Source organism: Amia ocellicauda, chromosome 13 (genome assembly GCF_036373705.1).
Source record: "Amia ocellicauda isolate fAmiCal2 chromosome 13, fAmiCal2.hap1, whole genome shotgun sequence".
In the NCBI taxonomy this organism is placed as follows: Eukaryota; Metazoa; Chordata; class Actinopteri; order Amiiformes; family Amiidae; genus Amia; species Amia ocellicauda.
Genome location: NC_089862.1, coordinates 37,147,425 through 37,171,208, shown reverse-complemented (window position 1 = coordinate 37,171,208; position 23,784 = coordinate 37,147,425). Strand labels below are relative to the sequence as shown.

At 50.9% G+C, this 23,784-nt stretch overlaps 1 protein-coding gene across 3 annotated transcripts in view; it reads right to left on the bottom strand.

The window, feature by feature from the left end:
- Positions 1-23,784, bottom strand: part of rap1gds1 (RAP1, GTP-GDP dissociation stimulator 1) — a 28,864-nt gene that overhangs the window by 1,966 nt on the left and 3,114 nt on the right. The window contains exons 2-12 of one of the 3 annotated variants that reach the window (XM_066720812.1): positions 19,253-19,360; positions 16,491-16,613; positions 13,997-14,122; positions 10,163-10,309; positions 5,942-6,070; positions 5,731-5,856; positions 2,048-2,191; positions 1,704-1,835; positions 827-961; positions 411-536; positions 51-190 (exon numbers count right to left, since the gene is read on the bottom strand). In XM_066720812.1, coding sequence (XP_066576909.1) covers positions 51-190; positions 411-536; positions 827-961; positions 1,704-1,835; positions 2,048-2,191; positions 5,731-5,856; positions 5,942-6,070; positions 10,163-10,309; positions 13,997-14,122; positions 16,491-16,613; positions 19,253-19,360 — 1,436 coding nt within the window. Of the gene's footprint in view, positions 1-50; positions 191-410; positions 537-826; positions 962-1,703; positions 1,836-2,047; positions 2,192-5,730; positions 5,857-5,941; positions 6,071-10,162; positions 10,310-13,996; positions 14,123-16,431; positions 16,451-16,490; positions 16,614-19,252; positions 19,361-23,784 lie in introns of those variants that run through there. The other 2 variants (XM_066720813.1, XM_066720814.1) reach the window with 2 other exon arrangements.

Sequence of the window (23,784 nt, the reverse complement as noted above, 5' to 3'; positions counted from 1 at the left end):
AAACAGACTCAGACAGCACGATCTTCTCACACCGAACGCCAGACACGGACCTTGGATTTGCTGTGCCGGATGAGGGCGGACAGCAGCCGGTTGGACTCGCCCATCACCCCGGCGTGGTCCTTGGCCTCACACCACTCCACCAGCCGCTGCACCAGCCGCACGTTGGTCCCCAGCTGCTCTGCGGCTTCCACTGGGGAGAGAGACAGAGTCACAGAGAGGGGCGGACGCTCCACACCGCCTTCAGTCAGCGTCTGCAGTGTAACTGACGTGCTGTGAGCACCGTACTCCACAGCACGGTAAAGGCATTCGGACCCCAGTGTCTGGGTGTTGCTGTGTGAGGGGCATTTGGACCCCCAGGTGCATTCGGACCCCCATGTCCGGGTGTGTAGGGGCTCGAGGGCCACACGTACCCTGCGTGTCGATGAGCATCCTCAGGGTCCCCAGCAGCTTGAACTGCACCGGTGGCATCTCGGACTTCAGGAACTTCAGCACCACGTCCGCCACGCCGGCCGACAGCATCTTAGCCTTGTTCACCACTGAGGAGAGAGCGAGCGGCACCATAGAGCGGGTCAGGCAGGGCAGCGCTGTGTCCACACACTCCACAGACGGGCTGTGACTGTGACAGAGCCGGGGTCCATTACCCAGCATGCACTGCACTGCAGCAGAGTCAGTGCGGAGTCAGGCCCACTGCGGACCAACACAACTACACATTATAACACCGCCGAGCAGTTTTAACAAATCCAGCGCAGTGTGTGTGTTTAGATCAGTGCCTGTGTTAATGTGAGTGTGTGGTGTGAGAGTGCGTCAGTGTGTGCGTCTCTCTCACCGGGGATGGCCAGGTTGCGCAGGGCGCTCAGGGCGGCATGTTGCACCGTGACGTTGCCGTCCTCCACGTGTCGCTCCAACAGGTCCAGCAGTTTCTGTACGATGCCGGTGTCCACCATGTGGATACAGTTCCCATCTACACACAGTGTAGCAATACCGGTATTTTAGTTAATTTGAAGTAGACAGATCCCACACACACACAGACACACACAGACACACACACAGACACACACCAATAATTCTAATGCTTTTCATGGTGGAGAACAGATCCTGTTTTCCCTGCTGTTGAATATACTGATTGCTTTGTTAATAATTATCTCTGAGTTTAGTAACGACGCACAACGTGCTGGTTTTTCTCATGTCTTCCCTCTGCTTTGTTTTTTATTTGTGTGTATAAACAAGTTGTTGAACTGCTGAAAGCGTTCGGGATCGTGTTGTGCTTTGTGTGCGTTTGTTTTGTTGGGACTCTCCTTTGGACTGGAGTTGTTTTATTGCACAAAAGAAGCACAAGGGGGCAGAACTGGGGAAAAAGCTCCAGATAAATGTACTTCTGTTTTAAATACGGTCACATGGTTTTGTTCTGCACAGCTCTCGCTATTATAGTTCTCCTCTCTGCCTGGGCTCAGATCACCGAGCCTCTTCTCAGCGCTTGTGCTGTGACTCTTCCTCCTTTCTTTTGCGGTCAGTATAATCACTAAAACCTTCTGTTCTTTTCGGTGTGGGGATCTGTCCACCCTGGCGCACAACACGACCACGAGTGGGACTTTCATAATCTACACCCAGACAACACCCTGTGGACACAGTTCCCATCTACACACAGACACACACACACAAGAGGATGGGAGAGGAGGAGGAGGAGGAGGAGGAGGAGGGGTTACCGTTGCGTGCGAAGTTGGCGATGGCCAGCGCTCCGGCCAGCTGCAGCTGGTGGTTGTGCGACGGCACCCAGGACAGCACCCTCTGGAACACGCTGCCCTTGCCCTCCTCGAACAGCTTCTGCATCGACTCGTCTGCAAGACAGCAGGCAGCGTCAGGCAGCTGCCCCCCGTCCCAAACAACTGCCCCAGAGCGCCTCTCGGGCAGCCACGGGTTCTTCAGTCCCCACCCTCCTCCTCTTGATGTCGTTTGAATTCTTCAGTCAATTAAGCTTCAAAGCACAGCACTGTCTACCTGCTCAGAAAATTAGTGAAGATTTCCTGGCAAAAAACAGAAAACCTCTCACCCCCTAAGAGCAGCAGGACCATGAGGTCAGACGCCGTCTTCAGCTCTGCCACTTCCTCCTCACGCTCCCCGTCCACCGTCTGCCCAACGATGTCCAGCAGACACTCAACCAGCCCTGCCTCCACCAGCTGCAGCTTTATCACATCTGAGGAGACAGAGACAGGGCTGTCAGGGGACACACAGAGGAAAGAGGTACAGACCTGTCAACGGCCCAGTACAGAGGGAGGATGGGAGAGAGAGAAAGAGAAGATGCAGAACGACAGAAGACAGCACGCTGCTCTGCTCCCGCGGGACTCGGCCGTCTGCTCAGAGCCCCCGTTCCTTCATTGTGAAGCTCTGGGTCCACAGGGAGAGCCAATCAACACCACCACCACAAACTAAACAGACAGACCGAACAGAACTAAAAGCCCGGAGAACAGACATGCTCATAAATCAGAGCGGCATTTGCTGAGGAACACACTGAGGAGAGCGTTCGACTCGGCCCGGCCCAAAGGCCACTTGGCCCCCGGCAGTGCCAGCGCTGCCCACCCCTCCACACTGAACGCTGCTCCGCGGCTCGGGACCGCTCTGATCCGATCGCTGCGGCAGGATCCCCGCGGTGGAGTCCAACGTGGTTGATTTGGGGGAGAGACTCAGCCGTCAGTTATGCCATCAAGCGAAAATCTGGATTTTAATTTAAAAAATGTTTGGCATTTGATTGGGGACAACAAATAAAAGGTGAGGGAACCGGGGAAGGAACGCGGGCGAATGATCCTGCCGGCCGGAGCCGCGCCTTTTTGTCTCCAATGGCTGAGAGTCGACTCACATTCACATTCAAACACAAGGCGAATTTAAATTAAAAAAATAAAGCACGCACGCACATGCCCTCCTTCTCACACACCACTGTTTTGCACTGTGCAGAGGCAGCGGCTGCACTCAAGGAACAATGGCGCTGCAGTCCACGTGAGGCGGCCGCTGATCTCCAAGTTGTAGCTAAAGTAGGACGTTGTCTTGGAGACTCGTGTAGGAGCGGACCGCCTGTGACCAGAATAATAACAATCATCTCCCTCTCTCTCCCTCTCTCTCCCCATTGTTTCTCCCTGTCACAGGCAGTCACACGAGGACGGGAAGGAGAACAAGCCGGCGTTTTCACTCGGCTCAGAACCGATGAATGTGCGTCTCATCAGAGAACGACACTGAACCGACTTACACACAACGCTGCAGGAGAATACAATCTGTCTCTCTAACCTAAGATTAAAGGAAGTCTCATTTACATACAAAAAGGGAAAGTTTGCAGACTGTACTAAATGAATAAATAAACAATTACAGTAAAATACAAAACACTTCATGTCTCTCGTCAGAAGAGTCTCACGGCCAGGTTTTCAAAGCTCGTGATCACAGGAGCTCAGAGGTCCGGGCCGTGATGATCAGAGAGGCTTTATTTCCAGGTGTGGAGAGTTGGAGTTAGAGAGCCTGTGAGCCTGCGGTCCGCCAGCCCGTCTTTCTGTCTCTCTGCATTTTTGTCCGTCTGTCTCCCGGTCTCTCTGCCTGTCCGTGTCTCTTTTGCCCCGTTTCCACTGGCAGACGCGTCCGGACGGTTTTCTGTCCGGTTAACTATCTGCTGCCAGACGTGGCAGTAAGTGTCTGTCACGCCCACTAAGGAAATACTTCGCTTTCAGAAGCGGAGAGGTATGTTTCTCTCTCCGTCTCTCTCTCATGCTGGAGACACGGCACATTCAGTGCAGATGCTTCCATGGCAGCTTGGTCGGCAGAGAGATGTTAATCAGGCCACGGGGGGGCGATATTAGACAGACATCACCCCCCACATTTAAACAAACAGCACCCTGCCGCTCACAGCCGCCTGACCTCCTGCCTGCCCAGCTGTGCGCCCTCATGAGCGGGACTACACATTAACAGTGCACACCACCGCGACACAATGACACACCTCCCGCGTGTGTTTTTGCAGACGCACTGACGTACACAATCAGAGATGGGGGCGCTGGAAGAGAAACCCCACAAAGAGGTGACCGGAGTAATAGAGGCACCAGCAGTCGCTAACCAGGGCACTGTGGACCTTCTCCATCCAGGACCCGTTGATTCGTCCTTTACAGGAAAGACACTTTAATAGGCTATTGCAGCCACTCCGGCAGAGCTGGTAATTAGCGCCGTGATGCACCGACTGTGTGAGGCTCTTTGTGAGGCTTTACTGAGATCCAAACATGACAAAAAAACAACAAGACAGACTATCATCTCATCTCATTCCTGCGAAAACCATCTGTTTGGCATTAATGGTCTCTCCAAAAGAGTTCTGCTTCCTTTCAGCTCGTTTTTCTCGTCTCATTTCTTCCCCTCCCTCCCTGTGTGTGTGTGCGCGTTTCCCTCTCGCACACTCCTGGTCAGACTCTCCCCGACAACAGGCCGCCGGCACTCTAATACGAATATAAAACAACTGCTTTTCTGATCTGATCTCCAGCGCTGGTCACATCAGCAGAGATTCACTCTTCCATCTTCCACGGCAGGGTCATTAGAGGCTACTCCCTCCCTCCCTCCTGTGTGCAGCTCGGGCAGCACATTGCATGTCTGAGCTGACTGTGCAGGGAGGGTCTTTGTTTTAATGCCTCTCGGTCCTGCGTCTCCCACGGGGAGGAGAGAGCAGAGAGGAGGCGGCGCCGCACAGACCAGCAGACTCGCCTCGCGCTGTGAAACTGGAACAGCTCTGGTGCAACTGAGCGGCACAGAAACTGATAACCGACTCCTGGCATCGCCTGGCCGCGTTTACCTGAGGTCTGCTGCGATGCTGCGGTGGCTTTACAGAGGAAAACGCATCTGGTCTGAGGTGTCCGTGTTAAACTGTCCAGCGGCTGGGGCAATAGAGGACCTCCGCACAGCACAGAGGGGGAGAAATGATCCGACTAATCATCCGTGCGAGGTTAGCAGTCAGAAGAGCACCAGGGTCTAGGGCAGGAATCTGCCTTTTGCCCGCGCTGTAGACCTGTGGCTCTCAGGCCTGGTCCCTCGCCCCAACCGAACTCTCAGTGGCCTCATCGAAACCTTAATGGATCCAATCAAGTGCTTAATGATCAGTTTTTAAATAGTTTCGCTCACAGAACATCAGAGAATTCTAGAGCTTTATATGAATTAAAATATTTAACTTGCGATCTCCAGCTGTTTGAGATGAATAGGCTCTGACCGGGGGATGCTTGGAGACGCTGTTCAGACCGAGCTGTCAACAATGCAAGGACAGCGCGTCTGGTGGGAGAGACGCGCTGCTGTGGACTGTAAACCGAGGACACACAGGTCCCATTGCGATCTGCAGCTCAAAGCTCACAACACCACGCATCTGACCGAAAACACAGCTGTTGAGATGACCTCCACCTTGTCAAGCGCACCAGCCCACAGCGCCGTCCCAGCAGCCGGGGGGGACAGAGACCAGAACAGCAGTCCAATCGATAGATAGATAGATAGATAGATAAATGTACACCTCCTGATAATCTGCTACAGAACTGGGCCTGGAGTCGACCTGGGACAAAGTGTTGACATATCGTCTGATATTGTCATTGTACTCAGAAATGGTGTTTATGATATCTGAAAGTATCCCAGTATTTTTACCCATTTTTTTAACAAAATGACTTTTGAAGCCTTATTGAGAAAAAAAAGAGCGGAAAGAGAAGAAGGCAGAAGCCAGGGGGGCGCACTGTCGCTCACCGTTCTCTGCTAAAGGCGCCAAGACTTCGAAGATCATCTCCTTCTTCTCGTGCTCTGCCTGCTTCTTGAACAGCTTGACCAGCTCCTCCGCAATGCTCGTGGAGGCGAACTGCTCTTTGCTGGACTCTGCACAGACAACACAGCGTAAAGATGGGTGGGGGAGATGAATGTGCGTGCGTGCGTGCGTGTCAGGCGGCACAGGGCCACTCACCGAGCTCGGCCAGGTTCCCGAAGGCGATCAGACACATCTCCGTGAGCGCGGCATTCTGCGAGTGGACGCCCAGCAGCTTCACCAGGGTGGGGATGACGCCCATGTTAATCAATTGTGCTTGTAAAGTATCTGGAACAAGAGGAGGACACACTGAGCACAAACGACAACAGACCGCTCTCTGTGTCCTGTGCAGGGCTGGTGGGGGTGCATAGGCATGTTACCGTCTCGTACATCTCAGAAGATCTACGCAGGTACAGCAGTGCAGAGATCAGGCACACTAGCAGGCCTGAGCACAACAGACACGGCAGAGGCACCAGGGAGGCAAAGAAACCCGCGTCTCTCGGCCAAACGCCAGGAACTGCCCTACACAATCGCTGCAGCCCATCTGTGTGACACTGTGCGTGTCTGAACGTACCCTGGATGTGAAACCAAGTTATTCTGTGACGCATGTAGCTTAATTGTTCGTTAGATTATGCTAGAGTCAGTTCATGCGCACACACAGTTTTAATTTAAATTCAGCCAACTGGAATGCGTTCTCTCTCTGGGGCCGCCTCGTGATCGCAATAAGTCCAGTTGAGTAAAAGCATATCAATGTAACTAAACGACCTGCACAGCACTACTCTTACAGGTTTACCCATTGTGTACAGCAGCCTGATTCATACACCACGTACACTTTGATTTGAGGCAATCATTTTGTTAAAGGTGCCGCATCAGTTAAGAGGATAGATTGGTTGATTAACAGATAAACACGGCACATACGACTGTGTCTGTACACACACAAGGGCCCCACCCTATCAAACAAGACAGAGCCCGCTAAACCAGCCACCCTGTTGTGTCACTGCCCCCCCCAGGGGGCTCCACGCCAGCCCTGAGCAGAGAGCCGCCCCCCAGGACCCACTGGCACAGATCTGGGCAGGGGTGCCGAGGACAGCAGGGGCTTTAGTGAGAAAGCATTTGTTATTTTGTTATGTTATGAAGGTGTGCTGCGCAAGCCGATGAGAATTGTAATTAAAATGACAAACGAGCTGCCTCGAGATGTTATTAATAAATAAATACTGATTTATCTAGTGATGTAATAAAACCTCAAACGAACCCTGAAACAGCCTCCAATTTAGACTTTAGCTCCCGAGGCAAGGCAGTGGAGGAAACAGGGTGGAGGCATTCAGAGTCAGAGATCAGTGGTGGACAGTGATGTAGGCTGTGTTTATAACCCTCATATATAGATTTAAACATGTCTGTTGATATCCAGACAGGCTGCGGCCCAGCCTGGGAGACCCACAAACGCAATCTATTGCACAGAAACGGTCTTTCACAGGACTACTGAAAGACAGAGGGAGGCACTGCAATCATGTGCTTCTATCACATGACATCACATTTCACATCACAAATAATCATCATCATGTCAGAGCACTCAGACCCAGGCCCGCCTCCACCCTAGAGTTAAAAAGGGCCAACAGAACCTCCCCAGTACTATGTTCAAATGCAGGGACAGCGAGCAGACCATTGAAAAAGAAGGAAGAGCGAGCAAGAGGGGGATAAAACGATGTTAGCAGCACTCTCCCCACAGAGACGCAACAGAGCAGACAGGAGGAGGCCGGGGGGAGACGGGGGATGCAGGCCGTCTCCTGCGATGGACAGAGCAGTCGAAGAGGAAAACTGCATGCACACGCTAAATCTGTGTGGACGGGGGTCTACACACAATCCCGATCCCATCCCTCTCTTCGGGTTCGCCTATGTTTATGTGAAACACAATACGAGCTCTGATGTCCTACAGCTTTTTAATTTATATTGATTTTCACTTATTTGATTACTCTCCACAGACTGGGCCGTGCAGAGGCAGCGCCAGTCATGTGAAGAGAGGCGCGAGAGAACGGGGAGACGCTTTGCTGCTGGACACAACTGCACAGGGTACCCAGCATGCATCTCTGCTCCAGTCATGCTTCCTGTGTGTGGAGTCATGGGATGTACCGAGTTCATTACAGGTATCTTAAGGTAAGGAAGTCTATGATATATGGCAACATCTCTGACAATGTGGGACTGTCTGCTTCCCACAGAGGCTGAGCCACCAGAAGGGAACGGGACACTATTTTAAGATCATCACAGCAGCCCTGGCATTTCTGAACAGCTAAAATCTTCCACAGGAGACAAAGGATTTCAGTATGATTGGAAGGCGCTCGTGTTTCTACGTCGGCGCTCTCTCATGCAGTCCCACGTAGTCTCCTGCACACGCTCCCGTCCACAGATCACAGGACTGTCTGATCAGGATTCAGAGTCCACCCATGGACTCTCTCGCCTGGCCAGACAGCGCGGTCACTCTGTGATGCGCCGAGCTGGGCATGCCAAAAGCCAAACATCAAATCCAGATGCCCCGGGGACTAGAATCTGCTCCCGTCCGTATCTAAAGGAGCCGTTTCTGTTCCTCCGCAGGGCCTCAATCTGCTGTCGCTTTGTTCGCTGTTGTGCGCTGACGAGGGAGTCTCTGACACTACCCTCACAATCCAGAGGTAGAGTAGCAGACACAGGGGTAAATCTGAAGCAGGGGATCTCACCATGAAATAACATGCTAGATTACGATTAAATTGGATTGGCTGAACATGATATTTGGATGAGAAGGGATATTAATAACAGCCCTTGGGAGAGGAGACACTTCAAGGAGCCAGAGGAAGAGCAAACCATAGCCCATTACTCTGTCTGACTGATTTACCCATCATGCACCTCCACATGACTAAAGTAATGCTACCAGTTAGCTGTAACCCAATTAACAATGCAAGAAGCTGAAGAGTCACCACTTTCATCCCACAGTGCATTAGTATTAGTATATTAGGAAACATACACAGGCTGTCCTGCTCTTCTGATCCACTTACTTTTACAGGGAAGAGTAACTGTGTAGTAGCTTTGAGAGAATACTAATCTGCGATTAATACAATTACTACAGCTGCCGTGGAGGGAGAAACAGACTCTTATCCCTCTGGACTAAATCAGTGCCCATTCCCTCAGATACTGAGACCAGGCCACGTTAATGATGTTAATAAGCACCTCCTGCCTGACCAAGCGGACAGCCCGTTACTGCACGTCTCTGCAGACTTCAGGCAGCAAGAGAGCGAGAGAGAGAGCGAGAGAGAGAGCGAGAGAGAGAGCGAGAGAGATGCATCCACTGGTCGAGTCACCCAGGAGCTCCTGCAATTCCACTCATTTCGAGCGCCGGCTCGAGCCACACACGCCTGTCTTCATATCAGAGAGAGAGGGGCATCTAAGCCACACGGCAGCTGCGCTCGTCTCCAAAGGCTGCCAAATTCTCCTACAGCGTTTATTTATTATTATTATTCTCCTTCTCCCCCCGCCCCCGCCCCCCTCATCACATTACATCACTCTAAATCTACCCATGTCAGCACTCGCAGGGAGCCAGTTTCAGTTTCCTCATTTCTCTGAAGTTTTATTTTTTTGCTTTCTGTTTTGGCTTTGCTTTCCAGAAAGAAAAAAATGCCTTTGTCCAGCTGGCCCTCTTGCCTGTGCAGCAGCAAGCCGTGATGTCATTAGAAGGCCATGACGTCATTAGGAGACCATGATGTCATTGGGAGGCCATTGCCCAGAGCTCTGCCAATGGCCCGAGCACCCCCCCCTCAGTTTCACAGCCTCTAACGTTACCCCCTTCAGACAGACTTTGCATTCACACCAATGCAGGTAGTGAATGTAACTGCCGGCCGCCCGGAGGCAGGAGTTCGACAGTGGGGGTCTGGGGTGGGGGGTCTGCAGCAGCACAGACAGGAACTCTGGACAGCACTTCCTAATTTGCAAATTATGACAGTATTAATAATTATACTTAGAAGGAAAATCTCATGGGGTGGTTGTCAAACACAGGATACACTATGTGGCTGGTTACACTGTTGTATTGTAATTCATTAATAATAATTATAATCACCACCATCATCGTGGTATCATCGGACTCACAGCAATCAATACTTTGTTGAGGTTCAAATTTAAGTGGGTAGAGTTCATGTACGGGCTGGCGGTTCGGGGTGGGTCTCAGGCGGGGTGAGGGGGTCAGGTTTGCAATGCCAACTGAACGGCACTGTAGTGACCTTTAACCCCGGCACACTGTGTTGACAACTACCCCAGGAGCCACAAAACAGCAGCCGCCCCCCACAGGCTGACGCCCGCCTGTGTGGGGGCTGATTTCGGGAGGTATTGAATGCATGGACGTTCCCTGTGTGGGTTTATTACCATCATCATTGCTATAGTTCATCAGCATGCCACAAAAGACAGTCAAGAGCTTCTGATTGGCGGGGTCTGTGTTTTGGGACTGTGACCTAATGAGGTCAGCTACTATCTGAGCCCCCTGGGCCGCGTGCACTGCTCTCCTGCCCTCATCTGGAAAACAAAGAGTTACACGTAACGGGGGAAGGGGACACGCCTGCAAACAGTCAGAGAACAGGAAGAGAAAACAAACAAAAAGGTTAATCATAAAAACAACAAGAACAAAATATTAATAACAACGAAAAATAACAATAATCATAACACAATCACAGGATTATGAAGTAGAACCTCAATTATAACCTCATTGAGCTAATTACTAACACGGTGTTGTTGACAGCACTGAGTGCCTCAAGGTCAGTGCATTTCCTCAAAGAGGACTCTTGTTAGGGGTTTCTCTCATCGTTGTCATGAATGTCCTGCTCCTCTCACTGCGTGTGTGCGGGGTCGTCCCCCCGGCGAAGCTCTGCAGTCCAGTGACTTCGTTCATTTGAAATTAGTCATTACTTACTATACTCTCTCTCAATTAGGAACGGTCAACTGAAAAGTGTAGAGTGTGAGACAGACACAGAGAGAGAGAGGAAGGAAGAGTGAAAATCTTTGCAGTAGTATTTGTCCAGCACTTTCCTGTCCGATCCTGAGCACTGTGACTTCAGGCGGCCACAGTGAGGTGTGGCCCTCTCCGCAGCAGGGCTCTGCAGGGCCACGTCATCCGTCTGATGACTCGAGAGAGATCTCGACAAAGCTCGAAACAATGAATAGATCTTCTTCAGAGGACTAAATACATATAATAATAATAATAATAATAATAATAATAATAATAATAATAATAATAATAATACATGTTTAGTAGTTATTTTTTAAATATTAAAAAAAATGTATTTTTCTCCATTGAGAACTCATTCGTTCACTTGATCAGGAAACAGTGAAGCTGCCGAGCTGCATAATAACTGAGGTTCTACAATCATAATCATAATAACAATAATAATAAGAAGAATAATACACAAATAAAAAGATAATGGCGATCCCTTGTGTATATTTGGCCCCATGTTACTGTGCCTCTGTCTCTCTCATGACCAGCGCTTCTGGGGGGAAACTGACCTTTGCGAGTGTCAACACCGTGAGTCACAGCGAGCAGCGCAGCTATCCAGGCCAGACGCACTCTGTCCTACTGACTCTGCTCCCAGTTTACAGTTTGTCAGTGCCATAACTCACTATAAGGCGCGGTAATCTTAACGGGAACAATCAACATGACGTCCTGATGAAGTTTAAGTAGAAGTAAGAAGTAAGTATCCCAGACACCTAGTGGGGTGAACCTGACTGCATTAATTCTCCAGTAAAGTCAAATATATTCACTAACTGGTAAAGGTCAACTAGCTCCCAGTGGAAATGTTTAGATAGAGAGAGACCGGGTGCTATACTGCACTGACTCTCAGACGCACAGAGAAACTGGGCGCTATACTCTCGGTCCTGTACTGAGCAGGAGGCAGTGCCAAGTCGGTCAGGGCCCGACAACACGCCTGTCCCGTCATCACTGTCCAGGGCATGTGGAGGACACGGCTGCATGCCTGTGCTGGAAGCGGGCCTTGTTTGTTTACACTGAGTGATTTCTTCAGCTCGTTTCCAGGAACAAGAGGCAAAGAGACGCGTCCCCAGATGGCCCAGCTGAACGCATGGCTGTGCACGATGATTCATTCTCCTAAAGCGGCATGCACAGCCCCCGGATCAGCCCCAGTCTAAGGGTGTCTGGGGGACCGGGGGCTGTGTGCCGGGCTGCAGACGCACACCAGCCCCGCGAGTCACAGAGTCCCGTCTGTCCTGGTCTTTCGGTTTACAATGTAGAAAGAAACAAGCAGTCGTTTTATTCTGGAGTATTGGTTTATATAATCCTAGGCCAGATGCAGCCTGCTCCCTGTGGCGTCTGTGCACGATCTGGCAGGAATGTCGGTGCACGAACATTCCACGTTCCAGAACCCGGAATATTATTGCCATTAGCGGCACCTGTTCACACCCGGGGCAGGTGGGGACGCCAACCCCCCCGCCGGCCCTTCTCATCAGTGTGTCCGATATGCAGTTTCTTTTCTACAGTAGATGCTGACAAGAGCCCCCCCGGTCTGCACACAGCTGCCCCTCCAACACAGAGGCCCAGTCTGTCACTTGCACTCCAGCCAGCAGCTGCCACTCACACTCACACCGATAGGGAGTGGATTGTCTCTCTGGACAGGACTGTGATGGGTTTCTTTAGTGCAGCCATCAGCTCACAATCACAGCAGCCTGGAGCTCACAACCACAGCAACAACCAGCACAAAATCACAGAAACAAAATCGGCTCGCAACCACAGCCACGATCGGCCCCCAATCACAGCAGCCTGGAGCTCAAAATCAGCTCACAACCACAGCAAAAATCGTCTGCCCTCTCTCTGCTGACAAGCCTGCGTGCCCTGAGCTCCTGAAGCCACACTGTCCACAGCCCTTGCTCCCCTCTCTCAAGTCTCTCTCTCACACCTCCTTCAAGATGAAGCCCCTGCAGCAGGCTGTGCTCAGTGCAGCGCTCAGCCAACATGTGCAGAACAAGTGCAGGGGGCCGACATCTTGAGAGAAACTCACAGGGGTATCGAAGGCACCAGCAGCTGCACAGTCACGTTAATGACGGCTCTGCTCCCTTTACACACCAGCATCGAGGGCGATCAGAACTCCTCCGGACAGCACGGCCCTGCCACCGGCCACATGGCGACATCACTTTGTGTTCCTGACAAAGCTGACAAATACGTCACGGTGATGAACATGCACAAAAGGACTCACTGGTCACTCCAGCACCACGCCCACTAAACAAAACAAAACAAATATCTGCTCTGGACCCATCTGTGTGCTTCAGGACTCCTGGATTGCCATTGCCTTTGGGCCTGGCAGTGTTTACATCTCCTTCAAGCAATTACCAGCTTCCAATTAGTTGTCGATTGGGGACATTTCATTGGCAGCCTCGACTGTTTATTTCAGGAACAGTTACAGCCTTATTTAAGAACAAAAACTATTAGCCTATGTAAAAATAAAAAAATAAAAAATATGAATCTGATTCGCCCATCAACAGTTTTGCATCCAACATCCTGCCCGTTATTGAGCCGGTCTTCACAGAGGTCAAACGATCTTGCCCATGCATTTGCTACATACAGGAATATCGAGGTTGCTTTCTTGTTATACTTTTGGGTTAAATTTGATGTAACTGATATTGACCTCCTGATTTAGCAGACTTCACAGAGGAGGGAACATACGGTGGCCTCTGACTGCACAGACATACGAACCAAAGCATCCGAGATCTCCGGTCCGCCCAAGAACAGAGGGGATACGGTCTAAAGAAGATCAAAACTAGTCCAGCATTTTCCTTTCAGAAGTTGTTTATTTTTAACTCCTCGAGACAGGTGTTACAGGGGAGTTGTCTAGACAATGTAACCCCCCCGTGCTGCCAACGCTTGGAGCAATTCCCAACAGACTTGCTCAGAAGTTACTTTTCTTTTAATTTGGACTCATTAAAGCTCTATCACAAAAAAGACAAAGAAAAAGAGAGAGAGAAAACATTTCTAACACCATGCGTTACAACTGGCTCCTCTGACATGCGTTCATTCGCAGCAGGAAGCCGTGGGGGGGGAGACAGGCAGACAGCAGGCAGGCTGTCGGATTGAAGCGGCTCGGGGATAGATGTGTTCTGGCTCTGCTGAGCAGTCCTGTATGTGCTGCGTCTGTCTGTCTGTCTGTCTGTCCGCCCGTCGCTCTCTCTCTGCCTGCCCGTGTGCGTGGAAGTGTCACTTACGGCTGTCATAGCAGATGTTGCCCAAGGCCCGTCCCGTCTGAAGCAGCACCTCCTGGTCTTTGCAGTTGAGCAGCTGCACCAGCGGGGCGACCAGGCCGGCCTCCACACAGGAGCTCCGCATCAACTCTGCAAGGGAAGAACGCACACAGGGGTCACCAGGGGGCGCCAACCACGGACACCCACTCTCCACCCCGCGGGCCCACGCCCGTACCCTCGGCTGCCACGCCGCCCAGCGCTACCAGGAGACAGCCGCCCACTCAACACGTAACCCCCTCCGTCAGCGATGGACTGGACTAGTGTCGTATTGAGACAGGGCAGCTCCATTCTCAGGGCATGAATTCCTTTACTACTCCCAATTAAGATTGAACAATATATTAAAAAAAGAGTTTTCTTCAATGCTAGGGGAAGATATGAACCCTACATTTGCAGCTGAACAAGTTCTGTCGTTTCAGAGCGAGCGATTGGGTTCTCCTCACACACCCCCCCCACTTATGACATTCAATTCAAAACCCATTTATTTTTAGCTGATTGGTAAAATGCTAATCCATAACGTGGGAAAGGGAGAGAGAGAGCGAGAGAGAGACCCAATGCTGGGGAATTAAGCGCATGAAGAACATCAAAGTCACCACGAGTAGGATTTGTTTTGGTTACTTGTTTCTAGTGTGTCACTTTTTTTTTTAAAAGCAGTTGTATCTGAGTGTGGAACAAATCTGTGAAGAGAAACAATGAAGGTTATGAAATGCCTGATCCACAAAAGCACACCGATCGGTCCATTTATCTTCCACAACTGCATGGAGTTTGTGTCCGTTCTCCCCGGCAGTATCGAACTCAAAGTGAGGCACCGTCCAGTGGCATCATTTTTAAATCAACAAAGAAACCGTTGGGTCTTTACATTAAGGGGACTCCGATTAAGCAGCTATTGAGCGACGTGGCATCGCATGAATGATAATGTCCGAGGCTGGAGCGAGGCTCTTAACGCCAGCTGCATTAAAAACACTCACCTGCTGCCTTGTTAATTACTTTCTTTCACCCCCAACAGACTTCTTCCTGGTGCCTTTGCACGGAAATAACGCAATCAATAAAGGATTTTGCAGATCATTAGGCAACCCCAATTCATTTGAGCTTGCGCTGTCAACGTGAAACATCAAGTGTAAATCAATTCCCCCTGCCTGCTGCTGTAAAAACTGCAAGCTTTTCAAACCGACTTTAAGAGCAGGATTTATGGCGCTCGTCTTCTGCCTCAAGACCTCCTCTGCTCCAGTGAGAGCGGCTTCTGCCGAAAAGCCTGCCGCGAGGGCTCTGTCCAATACCTCAGCGTTGTTTATATCTGTCAGCGTCTGATGAACACGAGCGTTTCTCATCCCTGCACTGGATCACAAAAAGGGAAGAAAATCAGTTCAATGAACCGTTCAGTTTCTGCATCGAGAACAAAAGCATCATCAGCATCGTACTCTCAGCACGTGGGGTCGATTCAGAGCAACTTCCTGTTCAGGTCAAGTTTGGTGCAGGCCTCCTCTCCTCCCAGAATTTACAACGCTGCGCTCAGGACTCTGCAGCTGTGAAGCCAATTCGATAGACCGGGGCCATTAACTAGAAGAAGGAACTGGCAGAGATGTAATTATACCTCCTCCCCCAGGCCAGCGTGAGGCGTAAGGTGTTTGGCTTATGATACTATTAGTGACCGTACAACAGAGAACCATTCCCACACTGAGCGTCCACTGCGTTGCCCCGTTCACGACTACGGTTCCACAAAGGTGTCTCCGAACACAGCTGGGTCTCCTGGGACAGCGGTCACGATCGAGCGTTTTGGCACATCGAGAGGGACCAGACCGACTCCAGGACTGAGGGGAGTGTCGTGTTCAGAGAGTGAAGCTACTGCATCTCTTCAGCCTGGAACAGAGGAGACTGCGGGAAGACTTGATCCAGGTATTGAGAACCGTCACCCAGAGGACCTCCAGATTCCAGATCAACAGACACAAAGGGAAATTGTTTCCTACAGTCATTCAGCCACTCGCTCGCTTCCACAAAATATAAAAATAGGTATAAACGAGGAACGAGACGGGAGACCGGGAACGCGCTTTTGACAGATTGAGCCCGGCTTCCAAAAAGACCAAACGCAAACAAGCATGCCGGCGTCACGCCTCCAGCATTGGCGCCTTCTGTCTCACAGCCCGGCACCATCTGCTGAGGAGAGACACACCGTCGAAACTGGCTGGAATTTCTCGATGGAGACAGACAGAGAGGAGAGAGATTAAACGACAGGGAGATACCAGGACAGACACAGGATGGATGCAGGATGAAATGCAACACAACTTAAACAACAAAACAGGCCCACAGCAAAGAACAATGAGAAAATAATAACTTTTAGATCACCAACTTAATTCACAACAACACAAAGCAAAATAATAAATGGAATAAATAAAATATATACTGACAAGTGGTGGGAGCAAAACTGAAGACGTTGCAGCAGAGAAAGCTCTCGTGGAAACCTCACCATTTTTTGCTACTTCAGCTATGATGTTGGCTACTTTGGGAGTGCAGGAAGACTGCAGGGACAGCAGCCCTGGGAACTGCTGCAGAATCCCGCTCTCCTGGATCTTTTCACTGGCCTCTGCATCTGCAACACAAGCAACGAGACAGCAGTCAGCGGGGGGCTAGGCGGACCGAAGCGGACCGGTCGCACCGGGCTCTCGTGTTTGCTTCAGCACTCATGTCCCTGCAGAACTAGGAAGTGGACGTTGCAATCAGTTTGTTATTTCTCATAGTCCGACTTGATTGGGCCTCTGACCGTGTCCACTATCACAGACCGACGGCTGAGGAACCGACCGTTCCCAATTGGGATGCATTACTGTTTGAAAGGACCCTCGATCCCTGCTGTGTCCACACTGCACTTACAGCTGCACTGAGAGATGCTGCCCCCACACACAGACAGCAGCAGCAGCAGCAGTGACTTTGCTCCTTCTGAGCGGTTTATAATACACACACACTCACACACTCTCACACCCCTTCTGAGCTCCCCCTGATGCTCTCTGACACAGGCCATTTCTTCAGGACTATCACACTGCCTCCCAGCTATTCCTGCCATGACAAGCTCGTACTCTGCCTCCTCTCTTCTACTCCCACTGTATGTCCCTTTCTCTTCCTCCCCCTCCCGATCTATCTCTACCACACAAGTTAAGGCACTGCCGTCCACATGCAGAAAGCAGCTGTGCTTTTGATTATAATATCATAATACGGAGTATAAAGACACATTTGCATTTCTTTATTTGTACGATTTTGTTTTGTGTTGATTTGAAGGTGAGCCACACAGCCCCTTCACACACTGATGTCACTAGACCAGCGAGGGGACAAGCAGCTATATTGAGCCCCGATTCCGTTTAAGCTTAAGGTTTTTAGCCAGCCGGCCCTGATCCCGAACCACCCGAGCTGCACAAACGCACCACGCCTCTGTTCTCCTCCTCCTCCTCACGAGGCCAAGAAAGAGCCAACCAACAACATGACAATAATGGCCGAGTGAATTATGGCCCGACGCAGCGCCCCACACCAGCCGGTATTTACGCAATGAATCTCATTTCTACATAACTGTCACCAGCAGCATAAATGGCCATGTTTGTTTTGAGCTAATAGTTCCTGGCCATTTTCATTACTGACTGGAGACGGGGTGGGGGGAGTGTGTGTGTAAATGGATTAAACGGCGTTTGTTTTTAGTTTTTTGGAAAGGGCCCTCGACTGCAATTGTGCTCTGACGCGCCCTGCCCACAGCGGGGATATCGTGTGTGCCAGTCTGAGCCGTGCTCGTCCTGCAGGGTCTGCGTTCATCTCTGCCCGTCCCCTGCAGAGGAGGCCCCCGCGAGTCTGCTGACATCGCTGTGCGCTCGTGTGGAGGCACTGCAGTGTGTGGTGCTCGTGTTGTGTTGAAACACTAAATTACAGGACATCCAACCCACTCGAGTCTTTACTGGGAACACAAGCGTCGTGTGCTTTACTGTTGGGAGCTTTATTGGTATTTCAATGCCAGTTTTGAATGGGTATGAATTGTGCACTGGGACCATGTCTCATGTTGTTTTTGTAGGGTTTCTTTGGGATGAGGTGTTGTGGGGTTTATTATGGCAGTTGTGCGAGATCTATTTATTCATTGTGGAGTTGTTGAAGGTTTCGGGTTGCAGATCTGAGTGCACCTGTCGGCGCTGTGGCTTTACTGCGCTGTCCCTTCCATCGTCCCGTCCCTCTCCTCTCTCTCCCCTCCAAATACTTGCCCACCTGCCGCATGAAGATGGACGACTCAGGCGGCGAGACTGTCTGCATTTATTTACTTCCCTCTCTGTTATTTGAGTCGACCCATTGATTGTAGCTCTCTGCCGAGCAGCAGTTGAAGCTGCTCCCGAGAGGACGGCATCTTGAAAGCGCGTTTCATGTTTGTCGATCAAAACAACCCGGCGAGAGTCTCGTTGACGAGTATTCTGGGGAAACCCGCATCGTATTCAATGTCACTGATTGATGATGTCAGCAGATTAATGCATTAACAGACTGATTGAGAAATAAATGCCATGTCCTCTCCTGCACTCCAGCTAGCTGCCCCAAAGCCTTGCTTTGTCATCACTGGGCCCAGCAGGACCGGGGGTCTGCCCGCCGCTCCCTGAGAGGACAGGGCTGGACACAGCGCTCTCTAAGGACCTCAACACCCTGCAACACATAACTCGCAGTACCTTAACACTCTGGAAACTGAAACAGTACCCTAGCAGTCGAGGGGAAGGCGGCTGCACTCCGAAGCTTCCCGAGTTTCTTTTTTCCTGCAGCTGCTCTGTGAACACAAGCCCTTTTTTGGCTGTGGCCCTGCGGAGCCCGGAGCCCTGTCCTCAGCGATTCCTGCTCAGGCAATTACAGCTGAAGTCGGGAGGGTCCCGGAGGTGTAATCACATCAGCGTCCGCCTGCTGTGGTGGGAGGATATTAAACCGCGGACTGGGAGCTAAGAAGCAGAGAGGACGTGGGTAGAAATGGTTCCCATGCAGCGGGGTGGAGGTTTGTGGGAAACAGTATCAGGCTCAGAGCCATTTCCCAAAGTGAGCGCCGTGGACAGACTGTCATTCGAGGAGACTTCGCCTACATTTGTAAGATCACAATCTAATGGATAAACCTCATGAAGCCACAGGTGAGTCCAGGCACGGACGGTCGATGGAAGAGCCGTGATCAGAAGTGCTGAACATCTCAAATCAAAAGGGCGGAGAGACTCTTAAAAGCCCCTGAGCAGGACTTACTGTTGTGAGCCAAGGCTTTGAGCAGGCAGTCCAGGCAGCCCTCCAAGCTGTCCCCCCCACTGTCCGCAGCGGTCAGCTTCAGCTTCTTCAGGGCGTCACAGAAGTTATCTGATTGGATGACAAGAAACAGAGACATCAGTCCCCCGACCCAACGGCCACACCAGAGCACAGTCCCCGCCCCACTGTGACACCAGAGCACAGTCCCCATGGCCACTCCAGAGCACACATGATCTGAGGGACAATCGCTCTAAGCTCTCATTATATTATAATAAGATAAGGCAGTTGTCAGTAGATGTGCTTATACACATATCCCCCTAAATACTGCAAGACGCTCTGCCAGGGCCGAGCCCAGAGAGCTGATGTCATCTCGGTCTTTGTCAGCGAGTAATGTTATGTAATCCAGAGCTACAACACGCAGCCCTCTACCCCCCCAACACAGAGCAGACGGCAACACTGGGAGGACAGACTCAGTGCCCCAGTCACCCGTCCATCCCTTCATTAGCAGATGCCCTCAGCCAAGGTGACTTACAGTTGTCACGCAAAATATACTTGACACACATTACAGCACGTGCAACAATCAAACCAGCACAAACAGTCCCAGTGGCGCAGCAGCAGCTACAGTATGGGATGACAAGTGCAGGATTTAAAGACAGAATCAATTAAAATAAAGATAAAAATGGAGGGGAGCCGCGGCTGCAGAGTTAATTGAACAGAGTGTGTGTGTGTGGGTATTGTTGTTTATTTTTTTTCATGAATGTGAAAAACCGCCGCACCTCTCTGTTCTATAATCCCGTTCACGCCTGGAGAGACTCATCCCGCGGTTACGCAACGCCGCCCCGGCTCCGGTGAGCGCACTCATCTGAGTACCGGAGCTTTTATGTTCTTGTCAGTGTGCCCTTGGGAATTACGTAACCTGAGAGAGGAGGCTGGCGTCGGAGGCAGGTCTGCTGCAGGAAGTGACAGCCCCGGGGTGGGGGGGTCTAATAGTGCATCTGTCTGAGGGACGTCCGAGCCGCTCCCCCGGTCAGAGCTGTGCCAGTCTGGTAAAATCACCATGCGGGAACCAAAAGAGCGGCCTGGCAATGGAACTCGGCCTCCACCGGGAACAGGATATGAGCAACACCGCCACACAAACACAACAAACACAAATAATATGCATCTTGCGACCGCATACGAGACAGGAGGCGTATTATTTCTAGTGTGAAAAACTGAGTTTCAGGAGCTTGATTCTGACACCGTCCCCTGGGTGAGTTATTTCCCTATAAATAATTCAAACTCTTAAGTGCGATTGACTCCTAATGAGGGAACTGTGAAAAAGGCCCAGAGCTTCATTTTATAGAGGATTTCTGGGGCAGTAAGACAGGGCCGCCATTCCCGGGAGCAGCTGGGGGCGGACAGCTGACCGTGGCGTTGGAATCAGAAGTGTGAGCTTCCCCTTCCCAATCTCCCCTTCCTCCCTGTCTTTCTCCCAGCAGGGGACTATGAACCCAATGACAGGTAACAGGTGATCTGAGAGATGTACGCAAGAGCACAGGGGTGACAGTGGGCGGGGGTCCATGCTGCTCATCACACCCGACGGCTTTGTTAAGCAACTAACCGAGCCCAGGCTCTCACCCTTGCATTACTGACCACAGCTGCTCCACACACCCACCACTCTGTGCCACGGTGCTCTGGTAGCCAGTTACTATCATCGTCATTAGCAAAATCCCTGTTTCTTAGTAGACATCCATACCCACTAGTCACTAAAGAAACCCTCTCCCCAAAACAGGTCATCTTACAGTAACAATTAAGCACAATATACATCCTGCCTAAAAACTAAAATCAATCAATCCATTTGTATTTAGTACAGCACCTTTGCAGGGCAGCCACAGAGCTCTTTACAGACTGAATATTAACAAACGAAATCAACAAAAACAAACAAACCATCAATAATAAAACAAAATCATTAGGCTTGGAGGAGAGCATTACAACTCTTCTGTCAGGCTGTCCACACCCCTCGAGTGACAGGCAGACTTACATTATTCGCCTGATCTGGAGATCTGTATGAGATGAGGGCCGCTCATCTTCCTCCAGATTATAAACAGCACCACCCTCCCTCCCTACATCGGTCTCTCTATCCTCTCCCTCATACCATGCATCCATCGCTCCCTCCTCCTCCTCTGTCCGTTGGCAGACTTTGCATTTGCTGTCACTTCCCGTGCAGACCTCCCTCCTCGCCGCCCCACTACCCAGCCGAAGGGCGATGGCGGAGATATACATTATTTAAACGGAGAGACGGATCTGTGAGCTCTAATGGCTGCCTCAGCTTCGGAACACAGAGACATTGACAAGGAAGCGGGCGTCAGAAACTCAATACACGAGACCACACAAACACTCAGATGCCCAGCGCTGTACCCATTCACCCGGGGAAGCTCTGGGCAGGCAGGGGTTAATACTGCTTGGCTTTATGCGTGGCAACACCACACCTAACACTTCTCACCCTGGAGCGGAGAAGATTATACAGGGACTCGGTTCAGTTTTCAAAATCACGACGGTTCGCTGACCTCGTCAAACTCGATGACCTCCCCGAGATCAACAGACACACAAAAGCCCCCGGGATGCAAACGGAGACAGGAGACTCTCCACACAGGGAGGGGTGGCAATCTGTGAAAGCTAGACTGAACCACCGGCATATCCTCAGTGTCTGCCTAAACATCTATAATTTAGCCAGTCACGTTGTTAAAGTCCTAAAAAAAAAAACAGCAGCAGCTGCAAGAACAACAACAGCCCCAACCCGTCCTTGTATTTAGTCTTAAACTCTCAAATGCAAGATCCTCTTGTCGTCGCCAGCAATGCAGCTCGGCCATTTCAGCAGCCGCGGTTTTCATGCGCCGCCGCACACCGCCACGTCCAGCAAGGCTTTTCAAACGCACTCAGAAGTGCGATACAGACACCCCCCCCGTACGCTTGTGCAATATGAGAATGGGCATGGCACGGCACCCACCCCGCAGTTGTGTAGCAGGGGGAACCCGTCAGGCCCACCTCTAGCAGACGACACTGCCAAGTCTGCCTGCTGTGCCTGCGGTCCTTTGGCCCCCCAGCTGCGACTCGGCACCCAGACACAGCTCCGTGTTTTCTGATGTACGTTAAAGAGTTTGGCTGGTTTTACTGGGATTAATTTATCTTTCTCCAGATGAAGGGAGAGTGGCCCGGACCAGCCCTGCGAGACGGTTCCTCACCCTTTTGTCACAATCATGAGTGTGACTGCTGGGTCAGCTGGCAGCTGTGGCTGTTGACAAACATCTTTTAAATATGGCACTGAAACGGATAACGTGTCAGTCTCGGCTTCCTCAGCACATCAATCCGTGACATCAGTCCACTGTGAAGCACCCAGCAATCCCACTCCCTGAGACCTATCTTGTTTAGGCTGCCGCTCAGCCGACTACCTGCTCTGGTTTGACTCGTCGGGGTTTAAGTTTGCATGAATCGCGCACACGGTTTACAGGCCCTGACGAAATCAACAGCCTCCCCTCCTCGGTGTAAAGCAGCGCCGGCCAGACAGCAGCAGAGACGGACACGAGCGTCTTGGCTTGGGTGACCCCTGTGCAGCGAGCTGAGAAAGCCCTAGAGCCGGTCTGAAGGCCACTGGGGCTCCGTGCATGATCTTCCTAAACTAAACTTGGAGACGTGCGTGTTTGAATATAATCGTGGAAACAATTAGTACCAGACCTGGCTGTGATTCAGCAGCGTGGTCAGCAGAAACACAAGGTGGCCGTGTGAGTAATGTGTGCTGTAATGCTTACACGCCATGCATTAAAGCTGGAGGTGCTGGGATTGCCTGCGCAGTGCGCTCCCCTGCAGCCCGCCACAGTCCCGCACACCTTCATCTCAAGTGAAAGGATTCGGCACAAGCGACGCACTGGGAAGACTCTTCTCTGACAACACTGAACGTCAAGAGCAGGTAAAGACAGTTAAAAACTGCACTGGGACAAACTGCCAGGCCTCAGCAAGCTTGTTTCCATCCCCGCAGTGAGGACGGCCTCTGCCTGCACTCTGGCTGTCACTCCTACCGAACTCCCCAGGGCTGAAGAGTAATTGAGTCTTAGATGAAACTGGGTTTGATTTTTGATTCACTTTGTGGATTTGAATAATTTGGTTTTTAAATGACTGAACATCACTTTTTTTTAAATATAACAGCTGTGCCATCTATCTGTGCAAAGCGAGGGCTGTTTCCACAAGATATTTTAATGATTTTTAAATTTCATTTAATTTTTTTTTAATACATTCGTGCTATAACGAATCCATTCACAGATGGAAATCATAACTTGTCAAACACTCCAAACAACGTAAATCAGGGTAATTCTTCATTGGCGTAAATTCCCGACATCTGCTCTGTCCGTGAGGAGCTGTGAAGCCCCCAGCGAGGGGTGCACTCCGCTTCCTAATGCCAAATTATCATCTTAAGAGCTGGCATTCGATTTAATAAAAGGTCTTATCAAGCAAACGGTTCAATTAAAGGGGCTCATTAAAAGCTCAGGAGGAGTGAAGAGACA